This window comes from Seriola aureovittata, chromosome 23, assembly GCF_021018895.1.
Source record: "Seriola aureovittata isolate HTS-2021-v1 ecotype China chromosome 23, ASM2101889v1, whole genome shotgun sequence".
In the NCBI taxonomy this organism is placed as follows: Eukaryota; Metazoa; Chordata; class Actinopteri; order Carangiformes; family Carangidae; genus Seriola; species Seriola aureovittata.
Genome location: NC_079386.1, coordinates 785,781 through 805,254, shown reverse-complemented (window position 1 = coordinate 805,254; position 19,474 = coordinate 785,781). Strand labels below are relative to the sequence as shown.

Genomic DNA, 19,474 nt, shown 5'->3' with positions numbered 1-19,474 from the left:
CCGAACTGAGATGAGAAGGTTTGGTCTACGGAGGATTATCGCTGTGCGTCACCAGCTGTTCCCGCCCTTACTTTTGCATCACAAACGCAGCTCATGTTGCCTGGCAACATTGACAACACATAACTTTATTTCACTAAAACTTCTTGTTTTAACAGTTGTACTGTTAGCTGTTGAACTGAGCTGCAACCGAACACCTGCATTTAACAGTGTGATCCTCAGGCTCTCTTTCAGTGTCGTTTGCTTTCATTACTAGCACAATGAATCTTGGGATAGGTTGGACCACGAAGGATCCACCTGTTGGATCCTTTATTGTCCAGGAAAAGGAGGACGCATTTGAAGGAGCCTTTGAAATGGGACGTGTGGCCCCTGAATTGGGACACAGCCATTGTGTGTATGTCTACAAAAGCAGCAAGAATTAGCTACTTATAGTCATTAATACACAATCAACTCCACTCAGAAAACAAGACAGTGGGCGGAATGTAACTGGAAAAAATAAACCATAAAAGATCAACCCTTTTATAAGCTTTCTGTTTAACTCTGTGTTCTGACAGTTTGAACCCTCGAGACTACAACTCATACGGCTCTCGCCGAGGTAACGACGCTGTGATGGCCAGAGGGACGTTCGCAAACATCCGTCTCTTTAACAAGTTCCTCAACAAGCAGGCGCCGCAGACCATCCACCTGCCGAGCGGAGAGACGGTCAGCATGAAACACTTTCCCACCACTCTGTTATCAGATGTCATTCTCACTCTCTCGCCTTTGTCTGATCTCAACAAAAAGCTTTTCAGTCTTTGACTCAGTGAGAAGGGAGACTCATACACATGGGGGTTTTTGGTGTCCCAGTTGCTGTTCCAGATGAAACCTGATAATACATAGTGAAATGTTCATCTCCTACATCACACTGTGAGATACAGTTTTACATCTCTGGAGACCAAAGACGGTCGGAATCATGCCCATGTCAGAAAAGAAAGAAGTTTAAATCAGATCATTCCAGCAACTATGGAACCTCAAGAACTAAATCACATGTACAGTTATTTTCATAATTTATTCGGTTGTCTTTAAAATGTATAAATATATTAGACGACTTCAGTCCAGAAAACCCAAAGATATTCAGCTAATAAAATAGGGAAAAGCGAGACCTTGCATTTTAGAAGCTGACGTCAGACAATGTTTGGTATTTTTACTTGATCATTTACTGCAATTATTAATCAAAAAGTTATCAAAAACATTTTGTCAGTCAGCAAAACGATGAGCTTTCAGCTGACACTTTTTGACCTCAGTGTTGCTTTATATCATTTCCGTTACACATGGACTAAGTCGTGCATGTTTCACTCTTTGTCCAGCTGGACGTGTTTGATGCTGCAGAGAGGTACCAGCAGTCTGGAGTCCCTCTGCTGGTCCTGGCAGGGAAGGAGTACGGCTCCGGGAGCTCCAGAGACTGGGCAGCAAAAGGACCTTTCCTGCTGGTGAGGATCAATGACCTTCAGTTTCCTGCACATGACAGAAAAACACACATTATAATGCTTTGTAACAGACACTGACAATGTGAGCTGGTATCAAACTAGTTTAGAAAAGGTTTGGGCTTATATCATGTGTGTAGCCGAGTTATCATCAGCTGACTGAAGTATGGAACTTTAGTCATGTAATAGATCTCCTCCATGAGTTGAGATTGAAAAAAGCTCCCTCAAAGGTGTTTGAGCGGGCGAAGATTGAAGTTGTTGTTTTTGTTTTGACAGGGAATTAAGGCGGTTCTAGCAGAGAGCTATGAGCGGATCCACCGCAGTAACCTGGTCGGGATGGGAGTGATTCCTCTGGAGTATCTCTCAGGGGACACGGCTGGCAGTCTGGGGCTGACCGGCACAGAGCGCTACACCATCATCATCCCCAAGCAGCTCACACCCAGGATGACTGTGGATGTGAAGGTTGGTTAACGACAGTGTCTCGGAGTTTAGGGACTTAATTCCGCTCGTAATGAAATGTCATACGTGATGATGTCTTTCTGTCCCCGACAGCTCGACACGGGGAAAACATTCCAAGTGCGAATGAGATTTGACACTGACGTGGAGCTGGCGTATTTCCACCACGGAGGAATCCTCAACTACATGATCCGCAAGATGTCCGAGAACTAACTCTAACAGCAACAGCACAGACAGAGAGAAACATGTTTAATTTGTCTAATTATCAGCTACAGTCCAGCATGGAATCAGTGTAATGCAGTAGTTGACAGAGGAACACCGTCCAGGATCAGTCCAGGGGTTCTCCATGTTCGGTGCAGAAAACACAACACACACACACACACAACATCTTCCCATGAATGTGAATGGGGAAAGAATATTCTCATTTTTGAGATTGCTGCTACTCGTCATGTTTGAAACACACAGCAGACCTGGGGTGAACATGCACATAGATATATAAATATATATATATGAGATGTGAATATTCAGTGAAGATATGCAAGATAGGAAGATGTTTGATTTAAAGATGCCACATGAAATAAGTCGACTTTGTTTCACCTCATCCAGATGTCCTCCGGTGTTTCACTCTCATCCCAACCTGCTATCTGTGTCTGTCTGTGTTTCCTGCTTCACTTTGTACGGTTTCAGAGACGTGATACATCTGGAATCAAGGAGACGGATTATTCTAGTTTATTACTGCTTGACTCTTATTTAGTATTTCATCAGTTGGTACCTTAATACTGTGTTTTTCAGCACTGTGGTCTCCAGGACTGTAGACGGAGATGGAGAGCTGTGTTTTATTTGTAAGTCCTTGTCTCGTTAGCGGTTAGCATTCCCACAAGGACGCGTGTGTACGTCATACACACACATTCCAACCAATAGTTTTGCACTTGTCCACTGATCTACAGGTATAAACAATGTGCTAACAAAGGCAGTGAAGAAGACGCCAGGAAACATGGACTTAAACAATGCAGGTTTTAAAATGGGAAGATAATGTTTTACAAAGACAGAGATGTATTCAACACATTTGCTTGTGTTGAAACTGTTTGTGTCGTAAGAACAGATCAAGCTTTGACAGCCACAGTTATGAAAACAAAACCCAAGTTGTAATAAAGCAGAATTATTCTTCCTGTTGGTTCTTCAGACATTCCAGACTTAGTTGTAAAACCTGCTTTTTGTCAATGTGTCAACTTAATGTTATCAGCTGCCTTAATAACTTCACGTGTCTGATCATCTTGTTTGTATTTATCCTAAAACACTGATCGTTGTGATTATGAAAACTGACTGTTGAACCTTTAGTCTGAATGCATTAATCCACAGAATCCTGATAAATAAAATGACTTGTGATTTTTACTTCATTTTCCTGTCATTGATTTGCTTCAGCTTTGTCAAATTTGATCAAGTCTATTTATTTGTAGAAGGCACCAATATAACAGTGTATTATTAGTCAGTTTATAGCTCATTTTCATCTACAGTCCCTCAGCCCTTAAACTTCAAACACTAACACAATTATGAGGCTGTATTGGAATGTTATTTTTAATACACTTGAGAATATGAGTCTGAAAATAGTCCCAGAAAAGCTCTTTAATCCCATAAATAGTCGGTGGGCTGACGGTGCTTCGCTCACCACTCCTGAACAAAGTGAGTTTTTGAGCTGCTGGCTATCAACTGCACTATTTTTAATTTGACGTGAGTAGAGGAAATGAGAGCTTTGTGGTCAGCTGAGTCGTCTGCTTTTACCTTCCTGTCGTGTGTTTCGTCTCGTCCAACTGCTGGTTTCAGCCACCAGAGGGCACTGTGAGCAGGATTCACCAGACTCTACAGACTAATGACAGATCAGTTATGAAATGCTAACAATACAAGCACCAATTTTGTATTTCAGTCATACTGCAATATTCCATGCACTAATTGAAATATTTAAAATCAAGTCGAGTTGCATTATGGGTAACGTAGGCAACAGGTTTTGACGAGGAAGAAGAATATCTGTGGTTCTGCTGCATCAATTTAGATATGTTTTTTTAACTGTCCATCATGAGTCTGACAGAGTTGTAGAAGCACAAGGCTTTAATATAGTTTCTCCAGGCTGCCATGAATAAAGTTCTGCTGGGGAATTCATACATAAAGCCCCATGAAGCCCCCATTTAAACACATGAGTCTAAAAATTGTGTAATCAGACCAGACAATCAAATACTAGAATTCTTGTACTTGAAAATGTGATTTACAACAGGTTAAAAAGCCTCAGTGTCCTCAGAGCTACCGCTCAGTTTTTTCATTAAATGAAAATAATGTAAATGTAGCTGGAGAAAACAAAGTGCAGATTTTAGCACAAAGTCATCACAATGTTTTTTTCACTCATAAATATCCACAACCGTGAGCGTAGTAAGAAGAGAAAATGATAACAGTTAATGGAGGGGAGGATGACCTCTGGCTGCGACAGTGAAAACAGAGATGAACGTCTTCATTGTTGTCCTGTTGGCTTTCTCATTAATTGTTAATTATCCTAAATGGGCTTATTGGAGTTGATCTTTGTTTTTTTGTGTCTGGACTACTTTCTGAATTATAAGACTTTTATACTGGGACAGAATCATTCTCATACAGATGCTGTTGAAATGAGAAATGACTGGTCTATATGGACTCTATAGATGTGGCAGCAGAGGGAGGATCTTCTGTGTGTGGTTCATGTTTCACCAGCCGTTTGTTTGTGAGTAAAAAGAGACAGAGGGATGGAAAAAAAAGCTGGGGTGGGGGAGGGGTGGCGTTTGACATGAGAAAGCCAGCTGCACGTGTTGCACACACATGCATGACCCTGCCAAGGGTCCGGTACACCTACAGCATGTGCTCACACTCACATCAAACATATATGTGCAGTAAAGGGAGGGAGCGCTGGACATGGAGCTCAAACTCATTTGAAAACATTTGAATTATTCAAATCTCTGAAAACCGATTCACTAAACCCTTCATGTCCGGATCTGAGAGGCGCTGCTCACTACACAGAACATTTTGATTGCTAATGTTGGCTGCTTAGCCAAACTGCTATTTGGATTTATACTGAGGCTTAGTATGTAATTTAGCAAGTTACTGTGCTGCCAATAGTGTGGTCATGTTGTAATGTTTAGTTAGCATGTTAAAATACTAACATTACAACATCAGTATTTACTTGTACAGTGTTCACTAGTACATTTACTCAAGTACTGTACTTAAGTACAATTTTGAGGTGCTTGTACTTTACATTTTGTATATACTTTTGACTTCCACTCCATTCCATTATTTGACAGCTTTAGTTACTAGTTACCCAGAGAGCAAAATAAACTCGGCGCACATACAGTATGATTGTCACACACAGAAAATCTTCAGGCTGCCAGACGCTACTTGAGGATAACAGCCGGACGCTGCCTGGATGTTTTTGTGCCAGACTCGGGCCGAGGACTCAAGCAAATGTTGGACTAGGTGTTTGGATTTACTAGTTACTTTTAAGATGAAGATTTGACACAATAGACAGTACACCAAGCTTTTAAAATACAACACACTGTTGAAGATTAAACCATCGGCTTCCGACCTGTCCTACTAAAATCAGGGTGTAGCCAGGTCACAGTTAACAGCTCCACCAACCTTGATTTTTCCCTCTAAACATCTCACGTGGGTTTCATTTCAATAGAGGTTCAAATGATCCAGTAATACACTACAAATCAAAGATTAGAGAAAATGTCCAAAAACAAGATTTATGGATCAGAACTTAGTTTTTTCTTTTTGCCTCTCGCATTAATCATCTCACCACCACTCAGGTTTATCTGTGTCCCTGTATGTTCTTTAAACCAGCTCCACCTCCAACAGCAACACGCTGATGACACACTGATGCTCTGACTTTTAACTACAGTTTGCTGCAAATACCTCTGTACTTTCATTTTTCATGCAGGACTTTTACATGTAATGCCATGTTTTTATATTATTATTAGTATTTTTTTTTATGTAAATAAAGGACCTGAACTTCTTCCACCACCAATTATGTTTAAATTGTTAGAGAATGTGACGCTTTTAACATGCTAACATTTAGCTATCAATTTGCTAACCTTTTATAATAATAAGTTCAGTTTTATTAATGTTTTATTAAATGATTTCATATTTTGTCGGTTCATTTATGTATTTTATTCATATGATCATTTGTTTAATGATGTTGTTTACCATTATGTTAGCATTACTCCAAAGGAACAGGTGAGGCTGCAATCAATTTCAGTCAGAAATCTTAGTAGGATTAAGATCAAAGAATTCATTCTTGTGGGATCTTGAATAACCAGCAAATTCAATGACAATCCAGTCCTCAATATCGTATCTAGATCAAGTAACTGGACCAGATACAGTAACTAACATTGCCATCAATGTTGCCAGTACGGCTAAATCAAATGTGGACTAATTATGACTAACATGTGGAGCTACATCTGGATAAGACCCTTAAAATGAATAAAGAGCCACAATGAAAACATTTTTTGGTATAATTTATTCAATAAAACTTAAATCATCCATATTATTAGTGCTATTTGAAACATCAATTAACATAATGATGGAGGGTTGTCACTTTTTCAGCATTAACAGACACAGTGTTCTGTTATTAACCTCCAACTCTAGTCATTCATAAATTAAGTACATGTGTAATGGATTAGTGTTGTTCATCAGTCACCCCTGAGTACGTCACTAGGTAAGACACAGTAGTCTGTTAGTCTAACATTCACACACTGAACACTGCTCAACCAATAGATTCAAGTCTGACAGCCACAGTCTAGAGAGGAGGAGGAGGAGGAGGAGGAGGAGGAGGAGGAGGAGGGCGGGGTCTGTTTGAACGATGGTTCTTCTCAGTGACGGAGACACAGAAGCTGTATTGAGGTAGAAACATCGCTTTAACACTGGATGCATCGTTATCTGATGAATCTCTCTGACTATTCATTAGAAAGCTAAACCTGAACTGTGCTCAAATCATACAGTACTGCAGGGTTGACCCTTAAAGGAGGAGTTCAGAGAAGCTTTAAAGTGCACCATAACAGCATGATTATAACAACTAATCAATACGGTCCTTATGTACTCATTCCAGTGTGGTAATAATAAACAAGTGCAAGTGAACGCATCGATGTGCAGCTATGAGCAGAACTGACAGACTGATAATCATAAACACTTCTGAAATGAGACACTGACAAACACCAGTTATCAACGTGTGAATGTGATGAACGAGTGACAGATTACAGTTTAAGACGTGACTCCCTCTGAGAAATACCGCATGGCAACGAAAACCACCAAGAAGTAACATGAAAACACAGAAAGAAAACACACACTCTCTTAATTCATACTCATCTAAGCACCTACAGACATGGTCCATTTTCATCTGGAATTACGGTTGATTGATTTTACTGAATAGAACTGGACCTGCAGAGTAGTAACAACTGTTACTGTCGAATCCATGAATGCTGTGGACCACGAGTGGGTGTGACATATACAATATATTTCTTTTCTGTTGGGATATTTCTGACCGGTTAGCTAACCGGGCTAACATGATGCATTCGCTACACTCACTCTCTCCCCCCCCTTCTTTGTGGACACTGCGTATCTACTCGACAAACATGGATGCAGACAGTTGGTACAATCAGAATTTCTTAATAAATTGGATTAATAGCAACCAAACCCAAACTTGGCCCCGGGTCCAAAGCTTTACGCAGTGAAGTGGGGCCTGCAGAGTTTGGGTCAGGCAACAGAAAGAAAACAAGATGTCAGAAAACAGATGTCGACAAAGGATATGATCCTTCAGCACAGAAACACTTGCTAGCACTAAGGCTAACCTTCCTTCATGTAATTAAAAACTGAATAAATAGATGGTAGCTGTGGTAAGATTAGCAGTTAATTTCCGTGGTGAACTACCCAAGTCCCGCCTCTCATGTATTACCATTGTGTTTGAGTCACACACCAAAGCATCCGATCTCTGAAACCCCAGTGGGTCATTAAACAACACGGTCCATGTGGATGAAAACATATTTGCTAGTTTTGTATGACATTAAAATAACATATTTTTTGTATGGAAATATAACATAAAAAGTAACATCAATTTAGACAAATAAAATTAATAAAACTGTTTTAATTTTAGTTAGTTTGTTCAAATTCATGCGCTTCTCTTTGATTGCATTAGGTGCACATTCTTTTTTGTGGCACTGCCGGCAAAATAGCAATTTTTCCAGATGGTTGGTTTGTATTCGGGGTCCCCGAAGTCTCAAAAGATTATTTTTAATCTTGTGCTTATAAGATTAAAAAGAAAATCTTTTTTTGGTTGGTGGCACTTCTAGGCCTCCATACAAAAAGTCACTGAGGATGATGAAAACACCTTGATAGCAGCTGCAAGCGCTGTTAAATGACCCTCTGGGATTTCGTTGACTTGAGTAATGATAATATACAGGTGCAAACTGCTGGGTGAACCGTTAACCTGATCTATTTGTAGAGTGCAAAACTACACAGGAAGTGCCTGATGACATAGTATTACTACAGTATTGCCACAATTTCAACTTTCACTTTTTCTAAAGTATGGCTTTTGCTCTGAGAGGTTGTTGTACATCGTATGACATGAAAAAGCCTTCGTCACAATGCCGGCCGTCAAACTGGACCCGCTGATAGATTCTGCTAACATGAGCCGTCAGTAAAAAGATATGCCTGTACAGAAAAATCCAATATGCTTTCCATACTGTTTAGAAAACATCAGATTTATATTACATTTAATATGAAGTAGAAGACTTTGAACAATGTGAAGGTTTTGAATGGGGAACAAGTCATCTGTATAATAAAAAAACATACAAACAGCAGATGTATTGACCGCACCATGAGAACATTTCACATAGAAATAACCCAAGTATTCAAACAGAAGATGTCAGCAGAGAACATCATTATAAACTTAAGAAATGTTATGTGTCCCTTAAGGTTAGAAAGTGAGCATGGCTTCTTAATGACAGGCCAGACCGGACCGGCCCCCTGAAAGTGCTTTTACTGTAAGACTGATATGAGCTCTCAGCTATTTCTGTTACGTCAGCAAGGCCACCACACTTCCTGCTGCAAGGGTCACTTGGAAAGAGAAAGGAAACGGGACTGTTTGTGTAAGTCAGAGGAAGAGAAGGTATGGTTAACAATGCTCAGGCAGAAGGATTCATTCAGTGTCAGACAGCTGAAGCCATAGCAGAGGAGTTTTGAAAGATACCGTTTGAGGTTAGAGGAAGGGGAAGTGCTACAGGAGGGAAGGACATGACAGCAGACAACTCACTGACAAGTTCTGACTTTTAAGCCACATTACCCAAATGTTCTGTGGAACATGTGTTCTCCTGGGTACCGACACCTTTCCTCTGTCCTCACGTATACAGCCCCTAGAGGTAGTTATTATCCCCGCTGCTCAGACATCCTGTTGGAACATGCTGGAACAGCTCAGGGGAAAGAGCTGGCACGGTCTTTCAATATCCACTCAAGCAGACAGCCACCCTGTGGTGAGCTCAGAATATAAATCCTTTCATCTCCTGTTGTCCCCAATTTCCCTCATGAAAGCTTGAAAAATGCTCCCAAAAGAGGCTGGAACATACGAGCGACTTGAAATCGGATGGGGAAATAAATTTGACTTGTGCGCTTCTCTTAGTGGCATGGCTCTGTGTACATGTGCAAATCTTCCATCGCAGTCGACAAGATAAAAAAAAAAAGACGTCTGTGTGATCAATGACATTTCAGGTGTTTGTTGAGGTGTTCCTTTGCTAGCTGGTCTCTCTGAGGTCCGTAGATGCAGTTGGCGTGCCAGGAGAACCACACGATGATGGAGATGATGGTGGTCTGGAGGAGGAACATCACCCCGTAGGTGGAAGCTATGGTAGGTCCAGGTAGACGGGAGAGGGTGGCAGGGGGCAGCAGCAGAGTCGGGCTGAGCAGGATGGCCCTCACCTCAGCCTTGATCATCTGGAGTTCGTCAAGGATGGACAAAAACGTGCAGCAGTGGAACCACTGGTGGCTGTGGCCCCAGATGTCAAAACAACCCGGAGCTAGCCGCTCGGGGAACTTGCTGATGTTGAAGACGGCTGACACCAGCAGCCAGAGGCAGTGGCGATAGAAGAAGGTGGGCATGGAAGTGGAAGCAGCAAAGGAGGAGGAGGTGCTGGAATAAGGCGATCTGGAGAGGAGGCGATAGAAGACCGGCGTGGAAGAGACGAGGAATGGGAGAAGGAAAACAAGGGTCCGGATAACATATCGATGCTTCCTCCACCTCTGACGAGTATTGCAGCAGGATAAGACACAAATGATTGCTACAACACATGCGCACGGGATGTAGAAGGTTTCAAAAAACACACTGAACTCTGGGATTGCATACGATGATGTAATAGCCCCTGCAGGTTCATGGGGGGCATTATGGCCTCCTGTCTCCACTATCCCTGCCCGAGGGTGGATGTAGTAGTAGTATGCCAACGATGAGCCAACCGTGTAGGCACTGATGGTGCCGTAATCCACAAAGAAGCAGACTTCTCTCACCACCAGAGACATGGAGTTGAGCAGGTGGGCCATGCTGCTGGCCATGAGTAGACAGAACACCCCGATATAGTAGTTCCACAACGGATAGAAGAACGGGGCATCGCAATGTGGTGCACCTTCCCAACCAAACACCTCTACAAAATAGTATGAAAAAATGAAAACTGGGAGGAAATGCGTCCAGAAGTTGCCTGTTTCATTGGTAGGTCTGAACGCTGACAGTAAGCAGTCCCTCAGGCTGTAGTTGGGGAAACGGTATCCAGTCAGGATGAAGTTCTCTATGACCCGAGGCGGCACGTCCGTGTGCCTCAGCAGAGGTAACGGCTGACCACAGTTCAGGAGCATGATGGCAACACTTTATGGCGCTGACAGCCAAAGACGTCTGAGGATCTGACCTTTCCAGCAGTTTTTATTGCTTGGCTCTTGACTTTATTGCTGATCACAGCATTTGTGATTACTACCATACAATCTGTTGCACATGAGTGTGTAAAGACATCAAAAACACCAACCCTGTGGACCTTTGATCCCGGCTCCACTTCCAGCCTTGTGAGCTATACTCTAGTCTAAAGAGCAAAGCTGGTGTATGGGGAAAGTGTGTATCCAAAAGCCTCAGGCCACCTGCTTGATTAATTTTCCTTTTGGTTTCCTCTTTGGCCCCAGTACAGAAGGTCAGCAAAACATCCAGCACACAGCGCTTATCATCTCCCTTATTTTGCATAGGACATTGTCTGCATGGATGATTCTCTTTGTTCAGTCATATGCACATTCACGTGTCTCGTTATGCATAGCTCTGCAGCAACACAAAATGAAGGTCACTTATTACTGTTACAAGGTTGAACAACTCGTCAGTTACTGTGTAAGGTGTCCATACAGCAGAGATGACCTAGAGATGCGTCCATTAAGCTCTGTGGTATGTAGGTCATGCTGGCCATGAGCGCTATATCAGGCTAATGCAGGCTTCTAGTCCTCCTGTTGTTCCTGGTCCTGCAGCCTGTATCCACGTCCGATTTTCAGTTCATCCAGCTCCCATTCAGTTGCAAAGCACGGCGCAGGGCAGAGAAGAAGAAATCCACCGGGACGCACGAGAGAACCGTGGTATGAGCCGGTGTTCAGTCCCTTAAGGCAAGGTCATGTTTAAAAGCGGCTTTTTATGACCGGGGATTTCAACAGATATTTGGTGGGTGAGAGCCAGTGCGCTGCCGTGAGAGTTGAGCCCTGAGAGCCTGAAGCCAGCCGGCATTTCAGCGGAACAGTGAGGAGGACGGAGACTGTTTGACAGGTACCAGCGTCAAGTTACACATGCGATATTACCGGGATTCCGGTTTGGAGTTTCAAAATAAAACGCAGCGGTTGTGATGTAACCTTTTAGAGGTCATATGGCTAGTTTGCGCATATCAGGAGGACTAGACAACAGCTCTCTCCTTGAGGGTCGACAGGGTCATGTCACCTGGTGGTCAGCTTCCTCCCATGGGTCAGGAGCATGACCACTGTAGAGGACAGCCCTGTGTTTCATTCAAACCAAACAAACTTATCCAACCTCCCCATCTAACGTAAGAAAACAATCTTCCACCACCCTGGTATTAGCCCTCCCCCCACAGATGGATGCTCCCAACTCCCCCACCCCATGCCCCAAGTAGGCTGCCTATTTTCTGTTTTCTACCTAGACCCTAAGAAGGTCTTTTTCGCCTTCTTTTCCTTCCCAGTAACTCTCAGTAACTCTCAATAACTCTCAAAAAGCTGTCAGTCAGCCATAATGCTGTTGTTATGTCATGTTTTGTTAAGTTATGTTATGTTATGTTATATTATGTTATGCTATGTTGTGTTATGTTATGTTATGTTATATCACCCTCTTTGTCTTTGTCTTGTCTCACCAAATAAAAACAAAAGACTAAATAGACATAATTAATATTTTCTCTAGGCCCTTGTCAAATTCAAAATTGCTTTATTGGCATGAAGGTTATGCACAGTAGTGTCAAAGCAGAATGTATGTTTAAGCTACAACGTAAATATAATGATCCAGAATGTAAGAAACTGTAATTACAGTGTTACTAGATACTGTTGTTACTAAACTTTACCAAACAACAAATGAGAAAAGGAAAAAAACTAATGTTGTAAACAAATATAAAAAAATTAACATGATAATATAAGATAAGGCATGAAGAGATGAGTCAGACAATTCAATGTAATGGTGAGAACCTCTACCATTACAAGAAAAACATTCAAGTAAAATGGGATCAGATTTTGAAGCGGCACAACTCTGGTTTTCTTCAGGTAAAAATATGTCCTCATTCAATTTTTCAGCATTGAATTAATAATTCCTGTGTTATTATCTCTATAAAGAAATGAAATCTAATCCCCATGGCCTTTCATGCCATTTCTAATAAGTAAAATAACAGAGGTCATTTTGGGACCTATAAATGAGGTCATGAGCCATGACAATATATAATATATATAAATACAAATTATACAAAATCGTAGGCTTGAGTAATAAAGTTAGCAGCTAATGCCTGATGCTTGGAAAACATAAATGTGACATCCCCTCAGAAAGAATGAAACTGCCTTTTTTATTAATAGTAAAATGTAAACAGAATTTGATTTGTCATAATAACTATTAAATCTCACCTTGAAATATATATTATTTTGTTCAATGTTTATTTATTTCTTTCATGGTAGAATGCTTTAATGTATCCTGCATTAAACTGTACATAGCTTAGTGTAGTACAATAATATCAAAAATCCTGTCTTTTTACCCCTTGCATTCTAAATTATTACATTCAAACTGTAAACATGTCTTGGCAATACTGTGATCAAAAAGCATATTTGAATTTGAAAAAAAAAAACTAAAAAAAAAAAAAACTGACCCTTTTATTTTGAAGGCAAATTCTCTTAGTTTCCGGTCTCGTTCTGGCTCACTGCGTATCTTAAGGCAGTTCAGCGAAATACCGAAGTAACTCAAAGCTTTAATTAGTGAATCATTCATCTTTCTTGCGTGTTTGTTAGTTGTCCCTGGCAGACAGGAAGACAGACAGAACCGTGAAAACGGAAGAACGGCACGAATAAAGAGAGGCCGTGCTGTGCCGTGCTAACGGTTTTTCCGTTATCTGCTTTAAATGCACAGAGTGTCTCTTTTGAGTAACCGTGTTAGAGCACCAGTGTGTCCCCTCCTCCCCTATGTGTCTTTGAATATGTTTTTACAAAGTGCCTGTGGGAACTATCGGTTATGTTACAACAGAATTCATACACAGCATTTCATAGCATTTTAGTGAAGAAGATAACTGCAATTACCTTTCCAATGTGGATACAAACACCAAAATTGGTATGTTTATCGTTTAACCCATTTTATCCCCGGAATTAATAATTAATAACCCCCAGGACAGATTTAAATGACTTTGTAATTGATATGTTTTAGACCATGAGGATGTCAAATTCACAACACTTACGTTTCCTCAGAGCTTTATTTGTGTGATTTCTAACATGTAATGTGAAAAATTTTGCATAAAACACAATGTATCTGCAAATCATTTATTATGAATGATGAACCAAAAGTTCAGTAAGAGTCGACAGTTTACTTGTTTACTTGTCTTAACATTAGCTCGCTAGGCTACCTTGCTAGCACCAGGCTGGTTAGCAAGCTTTTTTGTGAGTAATATAGGCCTATAGGCTTTTTTTTTGTGTGTGAGTGATATTTTTGCTGAAATATACTTTCATTAAATTTTTACAGTGACTAAATTTCACCCTCTACAATGTTAAAATGTTATTTGACACCTGGATTATTCATATTTGAAAATAATGGATGAACCGATTGCAAAAAAAACATTTCCTTGCCAGTAATGGTGGCCATCTTGAAGTTTCGAGTGGCTTACATGTTTTTAATCAATAAATACTAGAAACTTAAGTTGATTTTCAAGTCAGTTTTTCATTTATTATAATTTACTGATTTATGACAGCAGTTTTCCATCTACCTTTCTATCTAACTAGGCGGCCATTTTATTGGTAATATTTAAAACAAGACACGTTTATGTTGAATCAAGTTGCCACAAAGATAAATATGTTGCCACGGTAACTTATTTTGAAGGATCAGTGTGGCTTCATTTTGCAACATTACATACGAAAGAAACAGTGTTGCTTCCTCTATTATTTCCTGTGTATCAGTAAGCCAGGCCCACAGGCCAGAAACCCTCCATGTCCCCCTTCACCCTCCAGCTCTGACTGCTGTGGCCAGATGTCAGGAAGTCTTTGAAGCAGCAGGATGGGGTGGGGCTGGGTGGAATGGCCATTTTCCAAATCCCCTTGAGGAATAAGAACCAGGCCACACTTCAGTGCACAGCAGAGTAGGACAGAGCTACAACATGCCTTTTGACTCAGTGATTGACGGGCTGTAATGATTTAATGGATGTGGAGCCAGTTTTTATGACATAATGGATATAAATGGTTGGGTAAATTTACATTGCAGCCATACATTACGCTCTGGAGACATTACTGTAGGACATTGTTAGGATGTTCTACAGAGAGGAACATAACAATAGCTGTTAGTGCACATTCTAGGCCAACTGGGAACATTTCTGCAATCAGCAAATATTTTTTTGTCTTAATAGTGACTTCCATGAAAAGCTCTCTATGAGCCTCTTTGAGCACCTTTGGGTCCCTGTCAGGAGCCCCTGGTGTTTCTGTAGACTGTTCAGAGCTGGTTTTGTCTTTAGCACTCTGGCTCTCTAACATGATTATTAAAAGCTCTGCAGCAGCTTTGAGTTAGTCTTCATGTGTAAACAAGACAAAAGGACTTGTCACACTCCAGACAAATATGCAGCAAGTCAGTCACTTGACTGGTCATGTTTTTCAGAGGAGAAAATGCTGCCTTCAAATATTCATGTCCTCCAGCAATGAAACGAGTGAACAAGATCCTCCCTCTTTTTATTTCATGACAGTAGGATATTCTCTTTCTGGGCAGCCCCCTCCCTCCCTGACAGTTGAGGTCATGTATGATCAGACTGGACACTGGATTCAATGACAGGCTGTAGGTGCTGAATGTTTGCCTAAGGCCTACATGAGGTGGAAGTTGAAGCCATTGCAATACATTAGAGGACATGATGGAAAAAGGAAGAGCAGGACAGAATTGCATGAGTAAATTGTAACAGAGATCAGAGAAAACTTTTCAAAAGTGAGAGCAGTCACTGACTGATAACTACAGCACTGCAGTAACATGCAGCACAGTCACAACATGCCCAAGTTAACAGGAACTTTGCGTCTGATGAATCATAGAGTTTATATGGTAAAAGACAGTTCTTCAGTGCTGCAATCTTCCTTGAACAGAAAATATAAATCTAGCCTCTGATTCATCTTCACCCAACTCTAAACAGTCAAGTTTTAAGTAAAAAATATACACAATAACAAAGACAGTGTTGGGTGATGTCATGAAATAGCGTGGGATCATGGGAGTTGTTGTCTTCACCACCATTACTATAAGCGCCTCCCGGTTTGGATTCCTTCAGTGTCAGTGGTTCAGGAAATCAAACAGACCCGGTGATTCTAACCATTAAAAACACTGAATAAAGCAGTTTGACATTTAAAGTCAGTGTTTGAGCGACGCTGTACGGAGGACAGAGACTCAGGGAAGAGTTGGAGCTGAGATTGATGCTAACCTTTGTTCTGATTGTTTCTCTGATAACTTATGAAGCAGACGTTCAGCAGGTTTTTACCAGCAGCTGAATTATCCACAGAGGTGTCCTCCTCTCCATAACAAACACACCAGGGGAATAAAACCAGTAGAAACACCCAGAAAACAGTTTGACTTTAAAACTCAGAGATTCACTGACGCTCTTCAGTGACACAGGACAGGACGTCTCCAGCAGCTGGGAGCTGAGCTGTCTAACATTTCCTCAGCTTGTTTCTCTGATAACTTCAGATCCAGACGTCCGACGACTAAAATCCTTCATCTGGTTCAAATATAGAGCTGAAAACCACCAAGGTGTAAAAAGTGTATGTGGCTTAAAACTAGATAAAAGTCAATGTTGAGCTTCTGTCAGACAAACACACTGACACATGATCATAGAGGATATGATGTCATTGACAGACAACCAATGACATATACTATTACCATTGTTAAAATTCCAGATATCTCTGGATGAGAATTGATAGAAACATTTGGGAAAATGTAAGAACGCAACTCAACAACATATACAACATAGGCCTAGTTGTTTTTAGACATTTTACTGTGCAAAATTTACAGATTATAACTTAAAGTAGATATGAAATGTTTTATCAGCTGAGGAAGCAGAAACAAGGTTCATGTTCAAAACCTGCAGCTAAACCAAGAACAAGAACAGAATAACAAGATCCAGTATGAAATGATGACTAAATATATATCTGACACACTGATGTATTGTTGTCTAACTGTCACATATTTTTTTCTCACTGTAGGTCCAATACAGAACTCTTAAGCTTCAAATATTGATATGATCTGCATTAGAGTTAAACTGGGGATTTCCTCTGTCAGTGATGAAGAGTCACCACTCTGTTGCTGTTGTTGAGCTATAAAAGCACACAGTGTCTTTGTGTGAATGTATTTACCAGACAACAGCCCAGAGTCATTTTAGCCATTTAAGACATGCCAATTTATATGAATTATCTACAGCTGATCTAATCTGCTGCCAGTGACGTTTGTCGTTTTACCCAGTGAAAGCAGCAGCTAACCCAAATTTTAATACAAAATAATAATGTCAGGATAGGATTTAAAACTCCTCACCATGGCAGTCATGTAGTCTCCTTCATTGATGTGGAGTGGGCAGTGGGAGGTGTAGATGGGTGGTGGGGAGGCAGTGGTCTTGTTCATCACCCCCTGACTAGAACCCTCAGAAACTGGCATGGATACACAAGGGGGCACAGTCAGCCACAGTTGAAGAGGTCAATCATAGTTTTAACTGAGTGTTTTAGACTGATAGTAACATCATAAACTAAAATAAGTTGTTAAAGTTAAACCTACAGCAGATCTCTTTCTGAGACTGAGGTCATTAGATCAATATCAGACTCGTTACAGAGCTGGAGTAAGGATGTCATTAGCCTAGCTTAGCATTACCAACACCTGTAAAGCTAACTGTGTGTGTGTGTGTGTGTGAGGCCGTGCTAATGTACATGTTAACATGCTCACAACGACAATGCAACATTTAACAACCATTATGTATTAAGCTCAACATGGAACATTGAGAGTAGCACTATATGAAACGTTGGCATGCTAAACTCTATGCTTGTTAGTATGCTAACATTTGCATATTAGCACTAAACAGGAAGTGATTCATTCGTTGCATGCACCAGAGGACGGTCTGTGAAATGTAAAACCGTGAAGGTGTCACAACTCATGTGGTGCTGAAATGTTTTTATTTTTTAATTTTGGGCCAAGATATATTAAAGTTTATATAAAAACCTGTGATATCTTGCACTTGAAATGTTGCTGTTATTATCTGTGAAATATTCATGGATGTACATGTGCTAGAGTTGGTCATTTGATTAAATATATACCATAGAGTACACCAACCATCAGATATTCTAACATTTTATGTGTATGAGGCAACTGTTTGTAATGCTGTGTAAATTAATAAGGTAAACATGGATTTATGTTGGATTCATTTCTTAGCTGACTTTCTGTAAAATTTGCCATCATCAAATAAAATTATATGTGACCGTAATACAGGATTGGATCTGTACTGCGGTATTGCTAGTATGAAAAGAAGAGTTTTTGTACTTCTGTAAATAATTTATATTTAATAAATGTTTTTATGTTTTTTTTCTGCACACTTATGGAATCCACTGCATTAATGTTATTAATTCCTCATTTTTTATCATTTCTGATATAACTGCAATAATCTTTCAAATGTGGATACAAACACCAAAATGAGTATGTTTATCCCTCTGGATCCATTCATTTGAAAAGTCCCACTAGCCACTTGAAATTTCAAATTTTCAGTTTCTAGTTTCGGAAAAACACTTTACCACAGAATTTAACCCACGGGACAGATTTCAATGATGTTGTAATTGAATCTTATTTTTTAGACCATGGGGATGTCAAATTCACAACAATTACATTTCCTCAGAGCTTTATTGGTGCCATTTCTTGTCAGGATGTGTGGTAAGTTGGACCCAAATGCAGTCAACACAGGGGAATGGGGTGCAGAATGTTTAATTAACAAAAAATCCAGACGTGAACCTGACATGAACAGACACGAAGACAACAGCAACAGCGAAAAACAACAGACGAACCGACACAGACAAAGGGAAGCACAAAGACTATATAGACACAGGAGGCAAAGGTGATTGCACACAGGTGAAACACATTAGGGCGGGGCAGACAATCACCACAGACACAGGACCAAGACAGGAAGCAAAAACACTGACACACATGGAAACCAATTACAAAATAAAACAGGAAGTGCAAAAGTCCAAAACACAACTAACAAAAAGTGTCTGCCATAGCAAACCATGACATTTCTAATATGTAATGTGAAAAATGGTTGATGGTTCATCATTCATTTATAATAAATGATGAACCAAAAGTTCAGTAAGAGTCGACAATTAACTTGTATTAACATAAGCTCGCTAGTCTAACACGCTAGTGTCAGGCTGGTTAGCAAAGGTTTGTTGTGAGTAACATTTTTGCTGAAATATACTTTCATTTCATTTTTTACAGTGTACCTAATTCACCTTCTACATTGTTAAAATGTTTCATTCAACACCACAAAAAATAACATTTCCTTGTCAGAAATGGCGGTCATCTTGAATTTTCGAGCGCCTAACATGTAAAGAGTAATACCCAAGGAGGATTTTTGTCACTATTATTACTATGTTACTTATTTGACAGAATTTTTTTAGTATTAGCACTTACGAGCCACAGGATAGAGAGGAGATGTCTCTGTACCGGTATGTGCCTCTACCTGGTGCAGAGCTGAACAGCAGCTCTGCCAGCTGGGCCTCAGGGTTCATGTAACTGGCCTGTTTGGCACACCAGCGCTCAT

General features: G+C 40.4%; 2 protein-coding genes and 1 long non-coding RNA gene across 3 annotated transcripts in view; 1 reads left to right on the top strand and 2 right to left on the bottom strand.

The window, feature by feature from the left end:
- aco1 (aconitase 1, soluble) overlaps positions 1–3,308 on the top strand; it is a 17,996-nt gene extending 14,688 nt beyond the window's left edge. The window contains exons 18-21 of the mRNA XM_056368809.1: positions 552–699; positions 1,344–1,466; positions 1,737–1,922; positions 2,013–3,308. Coding sequence (XP_056224784.1) covers positions 552–699; positions 1,344–1,466; positions 1,737–1,922; positions 2,013–2,129 — 574 coding nt within the window. The 3' untranslated portion in view covers positions 2,130–3,308. The remainder of the gene's footprint in view (positions 1–551; positions 700–1,343; positions 1,467–1,736; positions 1,923–2,012) is intronic.
- On the bottom strand, positions 1,363–19,474 carry LOC130164223 (uncharacterized). Its single transcript, XR_008826579.1, has 3 exons — positions 19,345–19,474; positions 17,215–17,327; positions 1,363–1,491 (listed from the first exon to the last, which is right to left on the bottom strand). It is a non-coding gene; the product is annotated as an uncharacterized LOC130164223 (long non-coding RNA).
- On the bottom strand, positions 6,431–12,145 carry paqr9 (progestin and adipoQ receptor family member 9). The gene has a single exon (XM_056368810.1). It carries the CDS (start codon positions 10,815–10,817, stop codon positions 9,672–9,674), a length of 1,146 nt encoding a protein of 381 aa, XP_056224785.1. The 5' UTR covers positions 10,818–12,145; the 3' UTR covers positions 6,431–9,671.

Coding starts and splice junctions, on each gene's coding strand:
- paqr9 (XM_056368810.1), bottom strand. CDS start 10,817: ATGCTCCTGAACTGTGGTCAGCCGTTACCTCTGCTGAGGCACACGGAC.